Source organism: Lotus japonicus, chromosome 1, assembly GCF_012489685.1.
Source record: "Lotus japonicus ecotype B-129 chromosome 1, LjGifu_v1.2".
Lineage (NCBI taxonomy): Eukaryota > Viridiplantae > Streptophyta > Magnoliopsida > Fabales > Fabaceae > Lotus > Lotus japonicus.
The window spans coordinates 67,964,833-67,989,329 of NC_080041.1; the positions used below are offsets into that span (position 1 = coordinate 67,964,833).

Sequence of the window (24,497 nt, forward strand, 5' to 3'; positions counted from 1 at the left end):
TGCATATCATTTCATGCAACATGCATACTGACTTAGTTGCTGAGTGTGATTGTTATTTGATAATCTTACTTGGAACATGTTAAGTGTTATTATTGTCGTTATGTTTTTGTGGAATATGCAACCCTAGGAATGATATCTCTAGCTATAAGCCTAAGTGGCTATCTATTACTTGTACCTATTGGGTTTATTATCTACATAGTTCTTTAGAGTTGACCCTCGCGTCTTCTGTGTGTGTTTTGGCGGACAACGCCTTTTGTCAGATGTCCATTGCGGACTGGTTCACAATGGTCCACCCTTCGGGGGGGATTAGGTACGAGATGATCGATCAGGACGACCCCGGGTCGTGGGTGGTTGACCCCGCGAGCCATCGAGCGACGTATTCGGGGCGTATCATGGAGGACCATGTGGATAGTGGAGGACTCTTGAGGTCAGGAGTGTTGAGGAGATGCTCTATCAGCTTCAACTTGCCACTGGGCGTTCACTGTGGACCAGGATTCGGAGGAGCACCGCCGCCACCGTCATCTTCAGAGGACGAGGATCCCTCAGAGGAGATTCCAGTGGGAGTGCCTTTGGCAGGGTCTAGTGCACCCACCGTTGCGATCATTGATGATCAGGGTTCGGGCCCTAAGCCCGTGAGTCCAGCATCAGAGCGTACTGCGGTTGCGAGGGGAGGACGGATAGGGTTGGTAGACTTAGTCGTTCTGGATTCTGATTCAGACGACGATCATGCTAGCACGTAGGTTCAGTGCTGGTGTGAGCTCCTCGAGTTAGGATTAGTGTAGGAGTAGAGTCGTAGCTCTGAGCGTCATTTGTTACTTAGGGGACAGGGTAGTTCCGCCTATAGCTTTTTGTGTGGTTTCCTTACGGGAATCACAGAGAGTTGGTTGGACTTAGGAGGTCTTATTTTCAGACCATTGGGTCAACTTATTCTCAGTTTTGAGGGATGGTGTTGCGGACACTTCACCCTTTCATTCGGTTTGTACATATTGCCTACGGGCGCTACTCTTCTATTACCCGTCACTGGAGGTTTACTCGTGACGAGGTTGCTACTTACAGCGGGGGCTGTTTATATATTGTATATTGGTTTTATTACTTTTCGCATTTGGGTTTTATTTAATTCAGTCTTGTCTTAGTTATTATCGAAAAAAAAAAATATACACGTTTTCCGCATTAAGTTTATTTTGGTTACTAAAGTGACGCCACCGAAATCGGGGTGTTACAATATTGGTGCGAATGAAAGCCTCGGTAAAATACTGAGCGAAAGTCCTAGTAATATGTAGCACACTCTCGAAAAATACTCACACAAAACCGAGATACTAGCACTGAAAATACGTGCCAAGCGGAGACGAACGAAAGGCGAAGATAAGTAGCGGGCTGCCCGCCTCGCCCGCTTAACCATCCCTCGCTCATTTAATTATTCATTCATTCCTTCATTTATCTGCTTACGTCGTTATGATTTTCTAACTTGGTTATTTGTTTGTTCGCATAATTCTAATAGTGCACGTCAAAACAATTCGGGAAACAAAACTTTTATTCAAATACTTGGCTTAATACATTTAAAAGGGGGGGGTTTCTCCTCATTTTCCTACATTCTTTGCGTTGTTCTGTCCTCTCCAGCTTCAATCGGTATTGACTGTACTCTAAGTTGCAGAGTTTCTGGCTCAGCTCCTGCTTCTCAGGATCTTCTTCCACCGTCTCCAGAGCTGTTATCATCATTTCTTTCTCCTCTAGCAGATCCAGCTCCCGCCGGCAGAGCTCTTGAATTTCCTCCACGAAGCAGAGGAAATCTCGAAGGATAGCGTCCATCTCGGGACTCAGATCCATTCCCAACAGTTTGTTGGTCAGGTCGTAGACGTTGGTATCTTCCGGATGCCTAGCGTTGATGAAGATATCTTCATCAAAAGCTTTCTTCTTGAGCTCTTCCAAACAGGCAATGTAGGATGCCATTTCCCTGATATTTTAGAAAGCTGATGAAATGTGAAGATTGTTGCGTTTTGGTTCTTATTTATAAGCCTGGTTCAGTCTCCGGAAGTTATTGATGGAGCAGTTTCTCGAGGAGTTTTTCTTAGAAAAGGAGTGACTTGCAATAAAGGCTTGAGCGTTCGTGGCCGGTGGTCAACAGTGAACCATTGGAACATGGAGAAGAAGCACTTGGGCAGACGTTTGAAATTCCCTAAAAGGAACGTCCCGCATAGTTTATCTCCCGGCGGGAGGCGTACAATCAAAACTCATAGCAAAAGCAGTAAAAACTTGGGGTTCTCATTTAAAATTAGGTGAAAAAAAAGAGACTTGTACAAAGATAACAAAGATAATCTAAGGACTCCTAACATTTTGAGTTGGCTCTACGTGTTCTTCCGTCTGGAAACGCTCGGCGACGAAGCCTGGAGGATCGTCAGCCCGACCAATCCTGTGGGTGTAACCCTCTTAAATGCTCCCATCTGGCTGAGATCAATCAGAGGATGGAGATGTTCGACTTGGGCTTTGGCAAGGAAGAAGCCTTGGCCGCGTTCAAAAGCGGCAGCAACAGCAGCCTCTGACCTCAATCTTTCTTCTAAGGCCTTCGCGTCAAGAAGGGCTTGAGTCTTCGCTGAGGATAGAAGATCATCTTTCTTCGCCAGGTCAGATCGAAGGTTTTCAAGGTCGACCTCCGTCAAAGCTATTTGGTCTGCTTTCGCACTCGATTCTAGTTGCGCCTCCTGCCGCAGTTCTGCAAGAGTTTTCTCCAATTCAGAAATCCTCCTATCGTGGAACTCTAGGCTAACTTCAGCATGAGCGGACTACTCGGCTAGTTCTTTGGAAAAGGAGTTTTCCTTGGCGATCAGTTGAGCGGCGAGCACTTCGCGATCCTCAGCAAGTTGAGAATTGAGAGCGCGGAGGCGCGCCACTTCAGATCGTAATTCGTCAGCATCCTGGGCGGAGCGCCTATAGTAGTGGAACGCGTGGAGCACTCCCGCCACAACCCCTTCAGAGACATTATCCAAACCACGCTGCTTAACAACTTCATCCATTCGTGCCATTTGGGCTGACGTCAAAGTTAAAGAATACGGGAATCCCCGATTCACAGACCCTGAGGAGAGGGTGGAAGTATGAACAAGTGGAGGAGGGGCGTTGGCGGAAGACGTCAGGTTTGGACCAAGCGGCGACGAGATAACTGTTGGACGGGAAAGTGAGCCGTCGACAAGACCGTGTTGGGCTAGAATGGTCCCTGAAGGCTCGCCGGAATTCAACCTTTTTGGGGAAGGGCGAGGATCCTCCTCGCCAAGGGGTCGTTTTCCGCCCGCCTGGATTCTCAACAGAGACGCCTTGTCGCCTTTCAAATTTATTCGAGGGGGAAAAGGAGACGTTATTTTTCTTCTCAAAGGCCGCCAGAAGCTCCTCATCAGCACGGTGAGTTTGCACTAAAAAGAAAAAAAGAAAAGGTAAGCTGGTAGAAAATATAAAGAATGACAAGGGTAGAAGAGGAAGATTTACCAATCACGCGAGAGCAGTCTGAAACGGCGAGACGGGCCAGAAAGTCGATGACAACCTTGTGTTCAGGAGCGAGGAAGTCCTCGGACGGGTCAATTATCTGGCGCGCGCCCTGTGTCCAGTAGAAAGGAAATCGAGCGGTGCCATCTGTGTGTGTGAAAACTTCAGGATATTCGTGGGATACCACAACCCTGAAGAATTTCCGGGCTAAATCGACGGTGATGCTAGGCCAGATAGGGTTGAAGCGCTGGCGACGAGGCCTAGCTTCCAGGGAAACCCAGCTGCGTTGCGGGGAGGGCTGGACAGATACGCGATAGAAATAAAAGAAGGTCGAAGGTTCAGGTTCCTGGTGAATCGCGTCGCAGAGAATTTCGAAACACTGGAGGAAGGCCCAACTGTTGGGATGAAGTTGACTAGGAGCCACATTGATATTGTGAAGAACGACGCAGATAAAAGGGGAAAAAGGAAATTTAATCTTCAAATCTGTGAACATATACCCATACACGTAAAAGAAATGAGGAGCACCCACGAAGTCGTCTTTGGGACGGAGCCAAGGGCGTTCAAGGGGTGAGCATGCACTGACATACAGAAGCTTGTCAAGAGGTTTCTCATGACAAAATCCGCCGGATTCTGTGGAAATCTCCCAAATGGACGATTCTTTTTTCAAACTTGACTGTTGGTTAGGCATTGTCCCGGCGGGCAAAGCCCTCGCGACGGGAGCACTTAAAGTTTTCCAAGTCCAGGTTCGGAAGGCAATGACGTCTTTTTCTTCAACAGGGATGCCTCCTGAAGGGGGCGGGAGAATAGGAGGAACGCACCGGAGAGGGGTGGCAGCGACGACATTACGTTTGGAGCTTTTGGTATGGCGCTTTGGAGTCATTGAAGAGGGATTGTAAGGAATAAAGGTAATTTTAACACTGGACAAGTTCGCGTAAGAGTGAAGAGGAAAAGGTTCGTAATCGTAGAGGAACGAAAAGGGGTTAGTAAGATAATGTTGTTATAAGCGGGGAGTGACGTGCAGAGAGGAACGTGTAGGAAGAGGTTGTGGACGGTTATCGAGAGATGTGGAGGAAAAAGAGAGGTTGTGCCCCATGACGTTAGGAAATGACATGATTGCAGTTGCGAAATCCTGGGGAGTGAGAAAGACGCATTAAATGAAAAGCTGCAACGGTTGCTGCCGATTGGTTAAAATTCAAATTGTCAAAATTGTGACGTGGCTGGAAGGGACATGTCAAAGGTAGCGGTTGAGATTTTGTGGATTCACTGACCCTGGCGTCACTTCAAGGCTCGACGCGTGGAATGGACACAACATGCGACAGAGTGTCACGATTTCGGGCACGTGCGTAACTATGCTGAGGCGGGGGGACTAAAAGCCGTCGCCACAAGCCTGCTTGTGGACTGGGGTCGCCTGGAAGAAGAGGGCGCGACTGGAGGTCCAAAGTGTCGATTGCAAAAGGCTCTATTTATCAGGCCATGTTGGCCATCGTTTTTCACTTCTAGATTTTAAGTTCTTAAGTTTTAGTCGATATCCTTAGGGCTCTCTCCTTGTTTCTTACTTAAAGACACACTTAGCTCTCATGCTTCGAGCTCGGTGTCTTGTGGACTTGTGGACTGGGCGAGACCCTAGGGTCCCTCGCCCAGGAGACTCAGCTTTGGGCGTGGGATGCGTCATGACCTTGGGCCTCCCTTCCCGAGGCCCAACTGACCCATTTGGACAGACTAAGTGCGCCAAAGCCCAACTCCACCTCTATAAATAGGAGGGGAATACCAATTGTAAGGGACTCTTGTGTCATTTGAGAAAGAATAGCATTGAAATTCAGTTATATTTTCTCTCTCTAAGCGGTTAGAGTTTCTCTCTCTAAGCATTCACATCACTTTCCTCACACTTTGGGTACTACCTTCCCTCTCTATGTTCTAGCACGGAACACTTTTGAAAAATGGACAAAACCTTGATGAATTATGAGATATTTGGGTGCTACATTATACCTTTTGTCATTTGTCTTCATATCTTGCATCCAAACGTAAGGTACTCTTTGGGTTTTTAATTGGCCGAAACTACTAAAATAACCTTTGTATTAAATTATGTAATTAAAAAAAGTCTTTTTATTAAATAAATTAAATATAAAGATTGAAAACTGAAAGAAATTAACTAGAGACTATTTAACTACCTACATTAAATAATAAAACTATAAACTAAATTTTGAATTTATTTTTTACTTTACTCATACAACAAAAAACTACATTAAATATAAGAGTTTATTTATTTATTTCAGGAAAAAAAATCATCAACAAAAAAAACTTCATTAAATCATTTAGCAGTACTATATTAAATAATAAAAATATTATATACATTAAATAATAAAAACTCCTGTTTGTATTAACTGTGTTAACTATTAATTATAAATTTTCAGTTACTTATACAAAAAATAATTTATTCAATATCAATTGGAAAAATTAGAATATTAATTATCAACCATAAGTTGAGCGGAGAAAATTAAAATAAAATTAAGTAATATTTTTATATATAAAAAATATTGAGAGTTTATATTAATTATTATAATTTTTATTAAAAAATAATTAAGACAAAATAGTCTTTAAATAAAAAGTATCGCTCTATAGGTATTTATTAAATATAATATGTGTGTATTAGATGAAAACATTCTTTAAATATAATTTTTGATCTATTATATATTAGTAGAAATGAATTGAGAAAGAATATTAAAATAAAATAACTATGAAAAAAGTTGAATAAATTTAAATTTAATAAATAATTCTTTACACCAATAAAATTATTTCTTATTATAATTTTAAAAGTTAAAATTACTTTATTGTTGATATAAAGTATTAAAAAAATATGTCATGAACCCAAAAGATGCCACAAATAGTGTATTGAGAGCCAACGCTAGCCACCATTTTGAAGTTTAATATGGATGGGGCGTCGAAAGGGAACCTTGGAGTGAGTGGTATTGGCGGAGTTTTGAGTGATCATGGAGGGAAGGTGTTAGGCTACTTTGCAAAAGGAACTGAAATGCTGGGTGCTTTTGAGACAGAGGTTCAAGTAGTGTTACATGCTTTATTATTTTGCCAGCATATTAAATTTTCAAATTTGGTGGTTGAGAATGATTCCTCCTTAGTGGTTGAGTGAGTATTTAGGGGAGACAGGAGGTCATGAAAATGGGAACAAGTGTTTAATCATATAGATCATTTGATGCCTGTAATTCAGTGTGTTAGTGTGGTGCGTGTATTGCTTGAGAGAAACATTGTGGCAAACCAAGGGTGTAGTAGGGAACAACAAATATGGGTATATTGTGATCCAATGTAATTACCTAAATGAGAAGGTTGTTTTCATTTTTATTGCGTTTCAATAAAGTTTTCTTTTAAAAAATATCAATTATTAAATTTGAATAATATTAATTATTTAGTTCTAGCGAACTCTAATTCTATTCAATGAAATGTCTCACCTCCATTATTATTTAATTTATTATATTTTATAATTAAAAATACTTTAGTATTTATATATTTATTAAAACTATAAAAATTATATATAATTTTAAAAATATTGTAAATCAACCCGTGCGTTGCACGGGTATTATTTCTAGTAACTATAAATTTCACACTTTTATAATTATACATGCTCAATATAAAACAACATTTATTACTAGCATCAATAATGTGAAAGACATTGTAAATGCACATCATTGAACCACACATACTTAAACTACAAACAAAGGAAAAAATTTAATTAGTAACTAAAATTTAAAATGAACGCAAAATAAAATGAATAGAAGAGATAAAAGAAAGATGAGATTGTGTGGTGAAAGCCACGTCCGAACTCCTATATATAGCTTATTGACGTCTTCTTCCAATTTATGTGAATTATGTGGAAGTCGGTAATGATGTTAGTGACTATCCCAAAGTCATAGGAGGTGGTTGCAAGATAAGAACATTCCACGACATGTAGTCTATCATAATTGGACTAAACAAAATCTTCTTAGGGTTCAATCGGTTCGTAACCGGTTCTTCTTGATTTGGAACCGGTTAGTTCTTTCACATGATCAAACTTGTCACTCTACCTGTTCTCAATTGGACCAATCAAGCTGACCACCAGTCTGATTTGATTTCTAAACATTGCAAATATGTCTTTTATCTAATGAGTAATGCTACATTGTGTGAAGTTTGTTTTGACAAAACTCACGAGGACGGCAAAAAATTTGTTTTGAAGAGTGATGTTTTGCAAAAATAACGGAAATTGTTTGTCATTGTTAGAAATAATAATATAAAATCATTCATATGACCCTTACCCCACAACTTACACTTTTAGATAATGGGTTGTTGGATATATTGAATAGAAGCAAAGACTTGCCTCATTAAAACATTTCCAGGAAAAACCTGGACAAGGAAAAAGAGTACAAGTGATCTAAACCCAAATGACCCACCCAGGAGAACTAAATTACAAACCAAGCACCATGTGCTTGAGAACCCCACGCAAAAAATCAAGATAAAATTCAATACAAGTGTCACCACATGCTGTACAGCCCCATAACTAGAACTATTAAATTGATTCTCCATCTGCCACACCATCCATAAGCATGAACAACCCTTCACCAAATGCCAACAAATAAGAGAAATTGGATACTGTATGCCTGTCACCTTCTTCATGAGCAATTCTCTCGGAAAGACACATGCAAGGTTAAAAATACTAATTGCCAAAAATAAAACAACTACACTGCGTCCCACACGATTACAGTTAGTGACCAATTTGGGCTAGACATGAATTAGGATCAGATTTCCATTCAAATAGTGAGCATCTAAAATCCTTTCCCAAAACAGGTAGCCACTTCCATGATTTCCATTGCACAATATCCAACGCAGTAGGCCAATCAGGGATCTCATTGTTGAAGACTACCTTATTCCCCCACCCCCAAATTAACCAAATAGCATCACACCAAATAGCCCAGAGAGCCTGCCTTCGCTTTTGATTCCAACCACCCAAACTGTGCTATAGGAAGTGACTCAAGCTGTCACCAGGGAGAACAATAGTAGCACCCAACCAGTTATAGCAACTATACCATAATTTTGACACTCTACAACAGGAAAATAGAATGTGCTCAATAGATTCAGCCACAGAGGAACAGAATGGGCATCATAAATCATCACCCACATAGGAACACCCCTTCGAGAGAGATCGACCTTTGTAGGTAATCTTCCCCAGAGCACGCCCCAGACCATTGTCTTGATATTTGAGGGAACCTTTAACTGCCAGACAATTTTAAAAGTGGGAGATGGAGCTTCCTGCCCTACACCGTTCAAAGCCAAATACGCAGATTTAACAAAGAACCCTTCTAAAGGTTTAGATTTCTAGACCCACTCATCTGTAACACCTTGATGAACTTGGATTTGGTTTACCTCATCTATGAGACCCAAAAGCCTCACAAGTTCCCTGTCATTATGGCTCCTCTTCCATGAGAAGCTCCACCTCCAATCAACCCCAATCCACACTCGCATGTCTCTGATCACCGCGTCCTACTGTGTAGAGAGACGAAAGAGACGATTAAATTTGGAAGAAAGAGGTACCTGCCCAGCCCAACAAGAGTGCCAGAAACGCGTATCACCACCATCACCTATCTTTCTCAGAATTAAATCGTTCAATCTTCTTCCTTCGTATACATCAAAACATAGCTTTTGGATATCTTTCCACCAAGTAGAAGCATGCCTACTCTGGTGGACATGCGGAAAGCCATCCTGTGACAAGTCTTTACCACTAATTATCTTAGCCCAAAGACTCAAATTCTCAGTATGCAACCTCGATCGGCACTTAAATAGCAAAGCCTTATTAAACTCTTCCCAGATTTTAATACCGAGACCTCCTTGATCCTTAGGGATGCAGACTGACTTCCAATTAACCCAGACAATTTTCCTACTGTGGTCATCCGAGCTACCCCACAAGAATCTTCTCATAAAACGATTGCACTCCTCAATGACACCGGTAGGCATTTTAAAAACAGATAAGTAGTACAGAGGGATAGAGGATAGCGTACTATTGATTAAGCATAAACGACCACCAATGAGAGTGTTTTCATCCTCCATCTAGACAATCTGCTTCTAAGCTTCATGAGAACCGGCTCCCAAAATGATAACCTTCGAGGGTTACCACCAATATGTAAACCCAAGTAAACGAAGGGAGGATGTAGCAGTCTACAATTTAAAATTGCTGCCAAAGTCTGAAGCTTTCGATCCTCTACCGCCACACCAATCAAATTACTCTTATAGAAATTCACTTTTAATCCAGATGCTAGTTCAAAACAGCGCAGAATGCACTCAAGGTGAAAGCATTTTGTCTCGAAGCTTCACCAATAAACAGCGTATCATCCGCGAATTGGAGGATAGAGGCTCCGACACCTTCACTTCCATCAAACTCATACCCAGTTAATTTGCCACAACTAACCGCTTACCTCAATAATCCGTTCAGCCCCTCTGCCACAATCAAGAATAAGAAGGGGGCAATCGGGTCCCCTTAGCGAATACCTCTGCCCATATCTCACCCAGGAAATCCACTTTGCTGAGAAATTCATTCTACGCAGCATATAATACATGAATTCCCACTCTATGGAATCGTACGCTTTTTCAAAGTCCACTTTGAAAGCCATCGTTTCTTTCTTTCTGCTCTTTGCCTCATGAGCCCACTCATTAGCCACAATAATGCTGTCTAGAATCCCTCTACCTCCTAGGAACGCACTCTGGCTTTCATCAATCACAGTAGGAAGCACTCTTTTGATTCGGTTGGCCAACACTTTAGAGACAATCTTGTAAGCACAGCCAATCAAAGAGATTGGTCTATAATTAGCTAGACCTTGGGGAAGCTCCTTTTTAGGGACTAAAGTGATGAATCACGCGTTACATCCCCTAGGCCAGCGCCCCTGTTTGTGGAAATCACTAACTAAATTCATAACATCAGCTGCAAGTAAGTGCCAGAAGTGCTTAATAAACCTGAAGTTTATTCCGTCGGGACCCGGACTCTTGTCATTCCCACATTGCCAAACAACATCTCTAACCTCCTCCTGATCAAAATCTGCAATTAGTGCCACGTTATCCAAACTCGATATCTGCCGAAAGGGGATACCTTCCAGACTTAACACTGGACCTCGCGAGCTTATGAATTTCAACTCAAAATATCTTTTGCACCTCTCTTAACAACTATCGAATCCTCAACCCAAAGCCATTAATGTCCAGTCCAACAATAGTATTCAATTTCCTCCTCCAATTAACGCATAAATGGAAAAACTTATTGTTCTGATCGCCTTCTTTGATCCAGTTACATCTTGATTTTTGCTGCATAATCAAATCCCTATACTATGCCACACGCCAGTATTCTGCCTGAAGTTCAGAACACTGCTTCTGTTCAACTTCACTAAGGCCTCCCGCCTCTAGTTTTAAATCAAAGGCCTCAAGTCTAGATAAAATAAGCTTACTGTTTCGATTCACATCGCCAAAAATCTCCTCATTCCAATGCTTTAACCGACCCCGGATCCTTTTCAACTTTACCTTGATAACATAAGGTCTTGTACCTGTAACTCTGATACTATGATATCAGAGCCTTATGACAAAGCGGTTTAGAGTTCGATCCTAGTCGCCACAAATTCCTCTAACAAGAAAATAATTAAAGCACATGGTATGTGAGATTGTGCATTCTCCACGCTTCGGGCTCAACCGGGCAAGTCCAAACGAGCTCTTGCATGATATGACATATTACAAATAATAGTATTAAATTATTAATTTAATTTTTACCAAACAACTTAAACTTTTGAGATAATTAGTTGCTTGATACTATCTATAAATGTTCCACTACCGTGGATATCGGTAAATGTTCGTGGATAAATTTCTTTTTGTAACAAATAGTATTTTCCTTATGTAACATACATTTCTCCCTTGTTGTATCCGTGAATTTAATCAATTTAACATTTTTAATTCAGCTACGAGCTAAATATTCTGTTTTAACTAACTTTTCAGTTAACTTAATATGAGAACTAATCCGGAAATCCTAAACCATAAACATGAATCCAAAATCAGAAGAATGACTTCAAAGTCATGATAAATTGATAATGCTCCAAAATAGAAGTAACCATTTTTCTTTTTTGGTAGACGTGATGTGAAACTCAAGAACTATATATTCCTATGCTAATTAAGAAAGAACGCAACACGACCGGCTACTAGTCAACCCTAAATCAAAATGTGTCCTAAACAAGTCTAACTTATTTTCAAAGTGGCAGTTACGAATAACGACACTGCGCATAGGTTAATTTATTCTGATCTGTGGAGGCCATAGTTGCATAGTCCAAACGGTACCGGAAAATGTTAGAATTTAGAACGCACTGGATCGGAACATAGCGAGAACTGCTGAACTGGTCTCTCTTTGCTAAAAACTATTTTTTTTTTTTCACGGTGGTATCCAGAGTTGGTAGTTAAAAGACTAATTCAATTGAGTTCTGAAATCATATTAAGTAAGTTTTTTTTCCATATACACCACAGATGAATTGAACTTGATCTCGACTAAATATTTAAGGAATTCAGATATTTTTTTTATAAAAAAAACGTAGTTAGTACACTACAATATATTAGTCATATTTAAAATGTTCGTATAATTCTTGTCTCATGGATACTTTACTCGTCTTGGGTTATAGGCATGACATGATATCCTTATAGCCAAAAACTCACCAGCCCTTCTCGTATAATGTACCGTATTATATTGAAGTTGTCTATGAACTAAACTAATCAACATATTAAGTTGTGAAATAAACACGTAGCAATTAAAAATGTATTTGACTTTAATTTTCTGCCTAGCTATAAAGGATGTCTAGCGAAATAATTAAATAAAATTCTTCGAAGATGTCACTGTGAAATAGTTCCATTTTCATGTAATTTTAATAAAAAAAATTTGGTCCCTGAAGTAAATGATTATATGATAGTAATCCTCCATTAAAAAAAACAAGCCATTTTATATAGTTTAATAGGTCCCTCACTTATCACGATTTGACAGTTCTGGTCCCTCATGAAATTTATTACTCCCTCCGTTCCTATTTATAATAACCAAATGAAGGGTGTAGCTTGATCCTTTTTATAAGAACCAATTCAAATTTCAAGATGCATTAATTATTTTTTGGAAACAATACACTCATTTAATAGAGGTTTCTTTTTCTTTCCACTATGTCACTCATTAATAATAAATAGAAATTAAAAAAATAAGTTGGGGTAGTTTTGGAAAGTTGAGATAAATTTGAACAAATTTAATACTCCTCCATACCAGAAAGTTTGTTGTTTTGCACCATTTTTCAATATCCCAAAATGTTTGTTGTTTTAGAAAACCAATGCATTTTTTGCTAATTGTTTCCACCTCTACCCTCATTTAATACATTTTCTCTCACTTATCACCTTCCATATTAACCAACCACAACCCTTCTCTATTAATTACATTCTTCTCTATCTAAGTATAATTTAATAGTGGCACATCATACTAGTAAAAGTAAATAAGGGCAATCTAGTCAAATTGAACTATCAATAATTGTTTTCTTAATCTTTGTGTCACAACCTTAAACTACAAACTTTCTGCAACGGAGGGAGTACTATCAATCACTTTCTTAAGGGTCGTGAAATGTTAGTTTGATTCTTATAAATAGAAACAGAGGGAGTAGCTTACAACGTCCCTCACATTTACTAATTGTTGCAGTTTTGGTTTTCCGTCAACTTCCATCCAATTTTTTATAAATTTTGATTAAAAAATTAATTTAAAAAACTAGAAACCATAAAATTGTTAATTAAAAAACATAAAAATGTTCTTCAAGCCTTATTTTTAATTATTTTTTTAATTAAAAACCGTTAAATATTGGATGAAAAGTTGACAAATTAAAAACCAAAATTGTAACAATTAGTAAACGTGAGGGACGTTGTAGACTAATAAATTCATGAGAGATCAGAACTTGAAAATCGTGATAAGTGAAGGAATTAAAGTGCTATTAAGCATTTTATATATAATATAAAAAAAATTAGACGTAACGCGGAAATCTTTTGTTTTTTCTTATTATCTGGAAAAATAATAATATTTTTTAATTATATTTAACTTGTTAAATTAATATATTTTTTATTTATTTGATGAAGTGACATCCTAGTGGCATGTTTTGTCATATACACATCATTTAATGAAACTCACATAAGCGAGTCTGTCTATTGATTAGGCCAAATGAATGGAAAGACGAAAATCATATTACTTCAGAGAGACCAATACTGCAATCAAGCTAAGAATTAAAGAATAAAAGAAAGTCCATTAAGAAAATAAATGAATGTGAGGGACAAAACAAGAGTTTAAATTAAACCACATCAGCATGCTAAAAACTCTGGTGAGATCGTTGTTATTTTTTTTGATACATCGGAAAGATAAATTGCACCCGCCAGGAATCGATCCCTGAACCTCCTCCTACCCAACCCATATGTCCCCCAGCTCCTATCACTTGAGCTATCCTACGGGGACGAGATCGTTGATATTAACGTTGAGAAGTTGATTTTTTTTTTTTTAGAAAATAAAAAGTATTAATTATATATCATCAGGAAATATCAGAATACACCCTATATAAAAAAAAGAAAAAAAGAATACGCCCTATATAAAGGGGAGAAAATAAAGGCAAATCAAACCAAAAGAATCCATTTAAGGAAAAAAGCTACGAAACTCTTCCATTTTAATTTTTAAGTGAGTATTAAAGAAATTGTCAATTGTCAAATATTAAACCACATAACTGTAGTCCCTTATTTTTTGTAAGACCTTTATGGAAAAAAATAGTTGTAATTAGGTCTAATCTTTATTCTTTCTATTTTTTAGTTCTTTTTTTTTTTGATCCAAAGTTGATAATGTATTAAAAGAAGGGCCCGACCCAGAGAACAAACACCAACAAACTAGCTAAAAAGAAGGCCAAAAGATAAAGCAAAAAAGAGAGGCCTGTGAGCTGGAAAACAAAGAGACATGTAAGGGTCATTACAGGACAAAAGGAAAGGAATAACTGCTAGTGGAAAAACCAGTTGTCCTCATAAAGGCTGTCTGCCAAACCAAGTGGGTGCATGTTCCGAGCAGTAAACAAATTGACAAAACCACTGAGATAATTGGAGAAGAGTAGTTTGGTTATCTGACCAAGGAGGGCCCTTCTCTTGAGGATGGAGCTAGCCTATCCCGGTAGGAGGATGATCATGACCCAGAGGAAAACAGGGGATGGAGCCAATGACGATTGGAGCTGTTCTTGGAGCAGAGGTATCATCTGCTTCTTGTTGGTTATGAGCTGCAGATGGATGGGGTGGAAGCCCAGAATGTGAAAGAGAAGAGTCAGAGCTTGATCTGATCTGGTCATTGTAAAGAAGCTGGGTGAGATGGGGCGGTTGGTTCCATGCCCAGTTAAGGGGGAAAGTCCCCTTATGTTGTAGATTGGCGACACAGTGGGCTGGTTGATTCCCTTCCCTCCTGACCCAGGTAAAACGCCAAAGGGGATGTTCCTCCACCAGCTCTGAATGTCTTTGATTATATGCTTTGCTTCTCCTAATGTGAAGTTGCCTTTGCAGGAGAGAATCAACTTCTTGTTGTCAGATTCAAAGATAGCTTTTCCCCAGTTCATATTAACTGCTGTGACCACTGCATCACGGAGGATGAGGGCTTCCGCTATGGGGGTGAAGGGGCAAAGGCTTTTCTAGTGAGACCCCAGGTGAGCAGCCCTCTTTCATCTCTGATAATAATTCCTCCTGTTGTCCTCTTGTTATTAATACTATAAGCAGCATCAGTGTTTATCTTGAGATACCCTCTGGGGGGTCTAGACCATCGGGCAAGCTGATCTGGAGGAGATTGGGTAGATGTGGTGGAGCTGGCTGCAGGGGCAGGCTGCTTTGATAAAAAGAATTCTTTTGTTGCCATTTGAATCTTCTTAATTGTGATCATAGGGTTGAGCTTAGTTCCCCTGAAGACCAGTTCATTTCTGGCTTTCCAGATCTCCCAAAGCGAGTAGCCTAGAAAGGTTAGTGGGAAATCTGAGTCTGAGAAGGAGGCAGAGAGACTGGAAAGGACATGGAGTAGCCAATTGCCAAAGTTGGCTTCTCTGGGAACTGAGATTGACAATTGGATTTGTCCCCCAAACCAAATAGGTCTGGTCCACTCACACCTTAGGAATGTGTGTATCACTGATTCTTCTTCAAGAGCACAGATTGGACAGAGGTTGTCTGGTGCAATTTTCCTTCTGTAGAGGTTTTCTTTCACAGCCAATGCGTTTTGATTGAGCTTCCAGAGGAAGACTCTAATCTTTTGAGGAAGGCTGGAAGCCCAAATCTGGGTCCAAAGGTCATGAGAGGGGGTAGTAGAGGTGGAGGGTAGCAAAGTGGAACAGCTGATAGAGTTCTTAAATTGTCGGTAGCCAGATTTTACTGAGTAAGTCCCGGATTCCCTATAAGGCCAGATAAATTCATCTTCTTCTATCAATTTGATTGGAGTTTGTAGAATTTTTCCTAGGTCCACTGTTGGTAAAATTGCCCTGATTTTCCCAGTGTCCCACTTGTGGCTTGAGGCATCAATCAGATGATTGACTGTTGTCCCCTCTGGTATGTTGTCAAAAGAGAAAATATCACCGGAGGCAAGCCAATTGTGTGATTTCAGGTTGATGGTTTCCCCATTACCCACCAGCCATCTACCGTTTCTCAGAAGGTTATCCCTTCCATGAATCAAGCTGCTCCAAACCCAAGAGGGTTGTCTTCCTTTTTTTGCTTGTACAAAGGAGCAGCCAGGAAAGTAAATTCCTTTAATAACTTGTGACCATAGTGAATTGGGGTGTTCAAGTAACCTCCAAGCCTGCTTGGCGAGCAAGGCGATGTTTAGCTGTTCAAAATCCTTGAAGCCCATGCCACCCTCTCTTGTGTTTAGAGTTAGGATGTCCCAACTTCTCCAATGCACACCTCTGTCATTTTTGTTCTTCCACCAGAAGTTAGCAACCCTTGCACACAGGTCTAAGCAGAAGTTTTTAGGAAATTTCAGCAGTGCCATGGCGTAAGAGGGTATTGCTTGAAGCACCGATTTGATGAGGACCTCTTTCCCAGCTTGGTTGAGGAGGAGGCTCTTCCAACCTTGAATCTTGCTGATTAGCTTGTCACGAACCCAAGCCAGAGATTGCGATTTGGCTCTTCCCCATTCTGCTGGGATGCCCAAGTAGGAACCAGGGCTGTCCCAAACTTGGATGTGGAGAATATTAGCCAGTTAAGTACACCTATTATGAGATAGATTCTTCCCACCAATAAGGCCAGATTTTGCCACATTAATCCTTTGACCCGATGCTTCGGAGAATTGATTTAGAGTTTGCTGCAGTTGGTAGAATTCTGCATTTGTTGCCTTTGCAAAGAGAATAGCATCGTCTGCGAACAAGAGGTGAGTGAGGGGAGGGGAGGTAGGGGATAGAGACATACCTTGGAGAGAGCCTGAGATTTGGCAGTTGGAGAGCATGTGAGATAGCACGTCTATGCAGATTATGAAGAGGTAAGGGGACAGTGGGTCCCCTGGGGACAGTGGGTCCCCTTGCCTCAAGCCTCTTTGCGGGGTGAGCTTTTGTCCAACTACACCATTAAGTTTGAACCGGTAAGAGACCCCCCGGATGAGTTTCATCACGAGGGTAACCCATTCATGCGCAAAGCCATAGGTTAAGAGGACCTGCTCTATGAAATCCCACTCAAGGCGATCAAAGGCTTTATTAAGATCTAGCTTGATCGCAGCATAGTCTTTGCTTATGGTACCTGGCTTTTTGAGACTATGGAAAGCCTCCTGGACAATTATAAGGTTATCCTGAATTTGTCGACCCCCCATAAAGGCACTTTGATGAGGTGAGATGAGTTGATCCATGAAGGGTTTCATTCTCGTCACAAAGATCCTTGTGATGATTTTGTAGATGAAATTAACACAGCTTATGGGTCTATAGTGGTTGAGGGCCTCAGGATGGGGAATCTTTGGGGTTAAGACAACTAATGTCTCATTAACAGTAGCTGGGAGGAAACCAAAGTTGAAGAAGCGCAGCAGTAACTTCATCTTTGATGGTATTCCAGTGCTTTTGGTAGAAGAGGCCATTTAGGCCATCAAGCCCTGGTGCCTTCATGCTTCCTAGATGGAAGATTGCTGTTTTGATTTCCTCTTCATTAATAGGCTGCATAAGGCTGGTATTTAGTTCTGGTGGGACAGAATTTGGAACGTGAGCAAGGCACTCATTCAAGTGGGAGAGCGGGGAGGATTTGTAGACCTCCTCATAGAAATCCATAATTTCTTTTTCAATGTTTTTTTGACCTTCAACCCAAATTCCAACAGCATTTCTAATTCTGGAGATACGGTTTCTTTCCCTTCGTTGGATGGTAGATGCATGGAAAAAGTGAGTGTTTTTGTCTCCCCAATTTAACCATTTCACTCTAGAACGCTGGCTCCAATAGATTTCTTCCTGCTGCCAAAGGTTTTTGATCCTTTGCTGGATATGGTGAACCTCTTCCCAATTCATGTCAGAAGAGCACTCATTCTGAATCTGGCTTAACCTGTGCTTTAGGTGTCCTATCTCTTCGTTTGCTTTTGTAAAATTATCTCTATGCCAGGATTGGAGGTGGGATTTACAACTGAGGCTTCGATTGAGGAAGGCCTCCCTGGGATTGTTGGCCTGTATACGTTCAGTCCAACCCTGCTGAATAACTTGGGAACAATCTGGGTGTTCATCCCAGAAAGCTTCGTATTTGAAGTGCCTTTTAGCTCTGACTATTGGTTTGAGGGTGAGGTGAATGGGGCAGTGGTCTGAGCTAATGATTGGAAGAGCAGTAGCATAGGCATTTGGGTAGGGGAACGCCAAGTCCAATTTACCAAGACTCTGTCTAGTTTTTCCTTTGTGGTGTGGCCATTGCGAGGGTTATCAATCCAGGTATAGGTGCACCCCTTTAGATCCAAATCCATCAACCCATTTGAGTCCAGGAAGCTTCTGAATTGGGTCATTCTCGAGACACTATGAGGTCTTAACCCCACCTTCTCATGCTGGCCAAGTATCTCATTAAAATCCCCCATGAGAGCCCAAGGAAGAGAGCTATTTGGGTTGAGGGAGGATAAGAAGTTCCAGAATCCCCTTCTATTAGCATGAACTGGGTTTGCATAGATGAAAGTGCATAGCCAATGGCAATTTGATCCCGAGTCATAGATTGAAGTATGGATGTGGTTAAGGGAGGTTGATAGAACAGTAACTGGGAGAGATTGTTTCCAAAATAGGGCCAAACCACCTGAGGTTCCATCAGCTTCTATACAGAGCATGTGGGGGAATTTGAGAGCTGCTTTTGTGTAAGATCTGGATTTTCAGAACAAGTTAATTTCCGACTCACGCGTAGAATCAGTGTAAGCGTGACAGGAGTTTGATATTTGAGAAAGATTAATGAAGAAGAAAGTTCAGGAATTGCTTGAGGAATGTTGCGTAGTTGCTTTCGGAGTTAGTGCGAGTCGTCTGCACACCTGCCTTATGGCGAGCGTGTCCAGAATAGGCTAATTTCACTTTAGAGCAACGTTTTAAGGGAGATTTCGAATCCTTGGAAAATTTAAAGATTCTCTTTATTTTTCCTTCGACCAGCGTTTCATTTCGGAACTCTGGACTGTACGCACGATAGTATTTACTTTTCGGAAGTCCGCCGACGCTAATTTCTTTGCTTCGAAACCCTAGATTCGAGCGATGGATGAAGACTTTTTCTATTCGGGACTTCTAACGAAGTTTCTGTCCACGTTGCCAGATTTGTTTCGACATTTCCAATCTTTTTCCAGTACAAAGTTTTGTCGTTTGAGCATCACAGCAAAAAGTAGTTTTTAGGGACAGACTAACTTACACCGCCTTTGGGATTTTAGATATCGTTTTTCCCAAATCATAGATATTTGTTTTGAGTTCTGGAATTCTGACGCCAGAATCTCTCTTAGAATTCCTCGGTGAACGTGCTGCAAAAATCGGAATCTCGAAATTTTCATTTTCCCGCGATTTCACCCGCCTATAAATAGCTCGAAAAAGCAAAAATCTATCCATTTCTTTCCTCAAGGGCCGCGAGTTCAAGGGAGCAAGGGAGAAGAGGATTTTCACGAAAACTTGACCAATCTTCGTGCAGTTCGTCCCTACTTCTAGGTATTGACGTAACTAGCATGAATCCTACCTCTGATTACTGTTTCTGTTGCGTTTCTGTAGTTGTTTCTGTGCTCACAGTTTTGAGCTTTTTGTAAAATTGTCCGATTTCTCTGATTTCTTGGTTGGGGTTTGTTCTCTAGGTTCCCAAGAGCCTAAAACCTCTGTCAGTAAACGCTGATTGTGATCCAATTGATAAGGATCTGAAAAACTTATTCAAAACCCTTTTTGTCTTACATTTCGAAACTTTATTGTCGAAAAGCTGTAATTTGACTTCGTGCCTTTAGGATTTGTTGTCACGGATGGTGTTAGGATCAATGCTGTCAAATTTGTTTTCAGAACTGATAACTTTGAAGTTTTGAGCCTTTATTTTGGACCAAAATGCCCCTGGATAGTCGTATTTCGACCCGATTGTCCGAAAATTGTTCCGACAGTTTCTTTGCCTTAGTTTTACCCTAAAACTACCTTGTAAACAGATTTGATCGAAGAAAAAGAGCCGAAGCCCTTTTTCCTTTGAGGCCGTGGGTTATTCCTTTAGGGGGGAAGTTTTTCGTTTTCGAAAACTTGTCTTTTCGTACCCGGATGTCGTATTCTGAAGCTTTAATGCTTTGTCTATCGTTTATGTATTGTATTGCGATCGAACTAATCGATTTTGTTTGGATTCTGCTTTGTTTTCTCCGAGGTTCAGTTGAAGGAACTTTGGAAGGTTCAGAGCACTTGAGTGAAGGAGCTTGTGATTTCGAAGCTGGATCAGCTCGAGGTTAGGGAAACTTACTGTATTAGCTATGATTGCATGATAGGCGTCGATAAATTCGACTTATGCTTTATCTGATGTTGTTTTTGATGATGAGTTGATGTTATGATGCTTTTCCATACTTGTGATGTTGTGCTTTTGTTGGATTGAGCGTTTTGACGCAACTTCGGAGTGGAGATTCATTGATCTGGTGATCTTTGATATTTCGGGTTGGATGAACAACCCTAGGCAAGTTCAAACGAGGGGTTTGAGACTTAGCCATTTGTTGGGATTCGTTGGTTTACTTAGACTTTCCCCGGGAAACTTCTTTTGGGTGGTTGGTTTTCGGAAAACTTATAATGATTAGAATTTCGAAAACTAGAGACTTTGGGAGACTTAGACTTTGAGAAATAAACTCATAACCTGACTAATCCAATTCGAAACGTTTTTACTAAACGAATAATCATAGGAGAACTAAAGGAGAAAATAATTGCGAAAGACGGGGAAAAGTCGACTTTGTTGTGGGTTTGGAGAGTTTTGGAATTGGGAAAGCCACTAAGGTGAGCTATGGTGATGATTGAAGGTCACCGAGTACTCTAGTACTCTTGGGAGTGTTGTTGGAGCCGTGTTGTATTGACCGACACTTAGTGCTCTTGTTGTTTGGGCTGTGTTGTATTGACCGACACTAGACCCTTGTGTATTCTTGTTGGTGGAGTTGTGTTGTATTGACCGACACTTACTCCGAGTTGTGTTGTATTGACCGACACTAACTCTTGGGTTTGTTGTGAGTTTGGGTTGTGAGCTAAACACTTTCGTGGTAAGGACGATTCGTTGTTTGGCTAACCATATTGTATCAATCGGGTGAATAACGGGAATGGTTCACCTGTGCATAACATGGTGAATAACGGGAATGGTTCACCTTGCATAAATGATGAATAATGGGAATGGTTCATCATATGGTGAATAACGGGAATGGTTCACCAAGGATGAATAATGGGAATGGTTCATCCAGGATGAATAACGGGAATGGTTCATCCATAGTGAAGAACGGGAATGCTTCACTTGTGGCGAACGGGAACGCGTCACAAATTCGGATTCATGATTGCATATCACGCATACATTCATTTTGACTTGAATTGTGTGCTGGTTGTTTATTGAAGCATTGTTAGAGCCATAACATGCTAGGATTGTTTATATATATATATATATCAACATATATTTATACCCCATGTCACATGTTGAGTATATATCTACGTATTTCTGTGAGTTGACCCTAGCGCCTTGGCTTTGGTTGCATGTTTGTGTTTGGGCGGTCGACCTGCTGCCAGATGTCGATGGCCGATTGGTTTTCGATGGTCTCTCCCTCGGGGGGGATCAGGTATGAGCTCGTCGATCGTGCTGCCCCCACCGCTTGGGTGACTGGTCACCGAGCGACGTACAGGGGAAAGGTCATGGAGGACCGGACGGATGAGCGAGGACGCCTGACGAGAGGAGTGCTACGGCGTATGGAGCTGAGTTTTGACTTGCCGCCCTCAGTTCACTATGGACCAGGCACTGGTCATGGACCACCTGCACCACATCCGACTTCACCTTCTGTTGAGGAGGACCCGACAGAGATTGAGCCTACTGTTGCTGCACCTGTTGCGCCACCTCCTGCTACTGCCATCGATCCTACCGACGTGGCGTCGTCCTCTAGGCTTGTGCGGCCGAAGAGGGAGTCCGTCGTCCCATCTGTCTCACGTCTCTTTTCTTTCTCTTCACCGCACGGCTACCGTGTGGACCCCTTGATGAGGGTGGTGGAGGAGGATGTTCTTACAGGAGAGGTGGATGTGGAGACCGGCTCGACTAGGGCGGTGCGCAGGACAGTTAGGAGGGAGGTCGTTGACTTGGACACCGAGATGATTACGGTGGATTCCGATTCTGCCTCCGAGAGCAGTGGGGAGAGCTACTCGCCGAGCAGCGACGAGGAGGAGGAGGAGCTATGAGCTGAGCTGGGAGGGTAGGTTAGGACTAGCGTCATTTTTTGTGTAGGGCTCTGATCGTTAGTCTTTTTGGGACAGGGTAGGTTCCGATGTGTGGCTTTTTGTGTGGTTTTTTTGAGGAGGATCACAGAGAGTCTGTCGGAGTATAGGGGTCTTTCTTTCAGGCCATTTTTGGGTGCCGACTTTCTCTGGATAACTGTATATTTGATACTTTTACTTATAGTGCTGGGTTGTATATTTTTGCCTGCGGGCATACTACTTGGAGTCACTGCGAGTGCGCGTGACATGGAGTGCAGCTGAGGCTGTACATGTGTATATATTGTATATCGGTTAGTTTAGTTGTTGGGTTTTGTCTTTATTTCTTTATCGCTTTTATTTAAAAGAATCAATCGAAAAAAAATTACCTGTTTTCCGCGTAAAGTTTATTTTTTGTTACTAAAGCGACACCTGGAAATCGGGGTGTTACATTTTGTTCTTTCTACTCTTCCTACATGGGCTCTGGTTTCCATTAGGAAGAGTATGGCAGGCTGGAGCTTTAGGTTTAGTTCTTTTAGCTCCCTAACCGTCGCAGCCGCCGCCATGCCGCGACAGTTCCAGCAGAGTGTACTCATGAGGAGGTTGGGGGCATGGGCAGGCCCGCCTCCTCAGCCATAGTGTCAGATGCCTCCTCAGCCATAGTGTCAGATGTGTCTAGGGAGGTAGTTAACTTATTGTAGTATTTGAGCTGTTTCAATTTCTTGGTAACACACTCATCTTCCTTGTCTGGTAGTTCACTATTTCTTTTCAGGGAAACCCCTGTTGTGAAACCAGAAATTAAAAGGGATTCACAGTCTTTTGGAACTTTGCAGATCGAGTTGGAGGCCCTTATTGTCATCATCATCTGAGGGTAGATCCACCAAGTATTTTTTAGTTCTTAAGTTGTGCATTGTTGTCATGGCCCAATTTAGTTTTGAAATCAAAATTTCAAACATTCGTTGGGCCTATTAGGCCAGTGGAGATCTAGTAGAGTGGATGTTCTTTTATTTTTTTTCTCTTTGCAACCATTTGGCGCCATATTGACAGTTTTTTGGGCACAAAACAAGGATGAAAATTTTCTATCTTTAGCAAATTCTCTTCCGCTCAACTGCTATATGCTTCTCCAGTCCGTGAATTTTGTTTTTCACTGAAATTGTTCTTATACGATGAGGTTTCTATTCCCACAACAGTAACATGTGCAGTTGCAATTATATGGATACATACATGGGTAAAAAACTTGTCTTTCCAGATTTATGTCCTAATCATGATTCCAACCAAACAAAAAATGGGTTTTTATGCATATGGAACAGTTGGGCCAGATGTCATTTTGACCCCATGATGCATATTTATGTCTATCACATGACTAACACGAAACAGATAAATGATATAAATCAATTTTCTAAGCCATTAAGTTCACCACATGCAGCCAAACACAATCCATAAATAATATCTATCTAATACAGATACTTAATAAACAACACCATAAAAGGTCCACCAACCATCCATTCAACATGAAATACATAAATTAGAGAATAAAAATAGTACCTCGAAACCACATTTGGATGCAATGAGTCCTCACCAAACCAAAAGCAGATCCTGCCACTGCATTTCTCTAGGACGTGCATGCTTTTGGAGGCAAAGGCTTTGGAGTATGCATCGTGGGGTCCCTTGCAGCGTGCCTTGGATTCTGCTTATCGCAATGGTCCCCAACCCTAGCCTCGCGTTTTCTACTGTTCTTCCCTTTCGCTCTTCCCATTTCTTCTTCCTCCTTCATTAGTCTTCACTACACCTTCGATCTTCACCGTGGAATCGTCACCTTTCTCCTCATTCTCCTCCTTCGTCGTTGATATCTCTCTCGCAACTTCTTCTCTCTAGTTTGGTAAAGTGTGCAGTGTGCAATTTTGGGCCTCCTCATTGCTAATTTGGGATTGGAGATTTCAGATGAGGATCACGTGGTAGGCACGTGTGTGCCCTCTCTCTCTCTCCCACTAAGCTTATTCTTTCTCCTACTAACCTAAGTTTATCTAGTCCACGTAAATTAAAAATTCACACGCATGAAAAATTCATTAAAATTTTAACAGAATGACTAACTGTGATGACGAGAGAAAAAGTGGGGAACGGAGAATG

The 24,497-nt window shown here is 41.1% G+C and overlaps 1 protein-coding gene across 3 annotated transcripts; it reads left to right on the forward strand.

The window, feature by feature from the left end:
• Positions 1–14,502: 14,502 nt before the first annotated feature.
• LOC130742014 (uncharacterized) lies at positions 14,503–22,713 on the forward strand. 3 transcript variants are annotated; one of them, XR_009020900.1, is made up of 4 exons: positions 14,503–14,971; positions 15,061–15,200; positions 20,323–20,400; positions 21,702–22,713. XR_009020900.1 is itself a non-coding variant. In XM_057594434.1 (3 exons), exon 3 carries the CDS (start codon positions 21,702–21,704, stop codon positions 22,356–22,358), a length of 657 nt encoding a protein of 218 aa, XP_057450417.1. In that variant the 5' UTR covers positions 14,528–14,971; positions 15,061–15,200; the 3' UTR covers positions 22,359–22,713. The 3 variants fall into 3 exon arrangements, 1 of the variants encoding a protein (XP_057450417.1); XR_009020894.1 differs by having other exon boundaries at positions 14,507–14,971; positions 20,329–20,400; XM_057594434.1 differs by lacking the exon at positions 20,323–20,400 and having other exon boundaries at positions 14,528–14,971.
• Positions 22,714–24,497: the final 1,784 nt, after the last annotated feature.

What these genes read in the sequence shown, in the direction of transcription:
- LOC130742014 (XM_057594434.1), top strand. Translation starts at nt 21,702, where the DNA reads ATGTCGATGGCCGATTGGTTTTCGATGGTCTCTCCCTCGGGGGGGATC.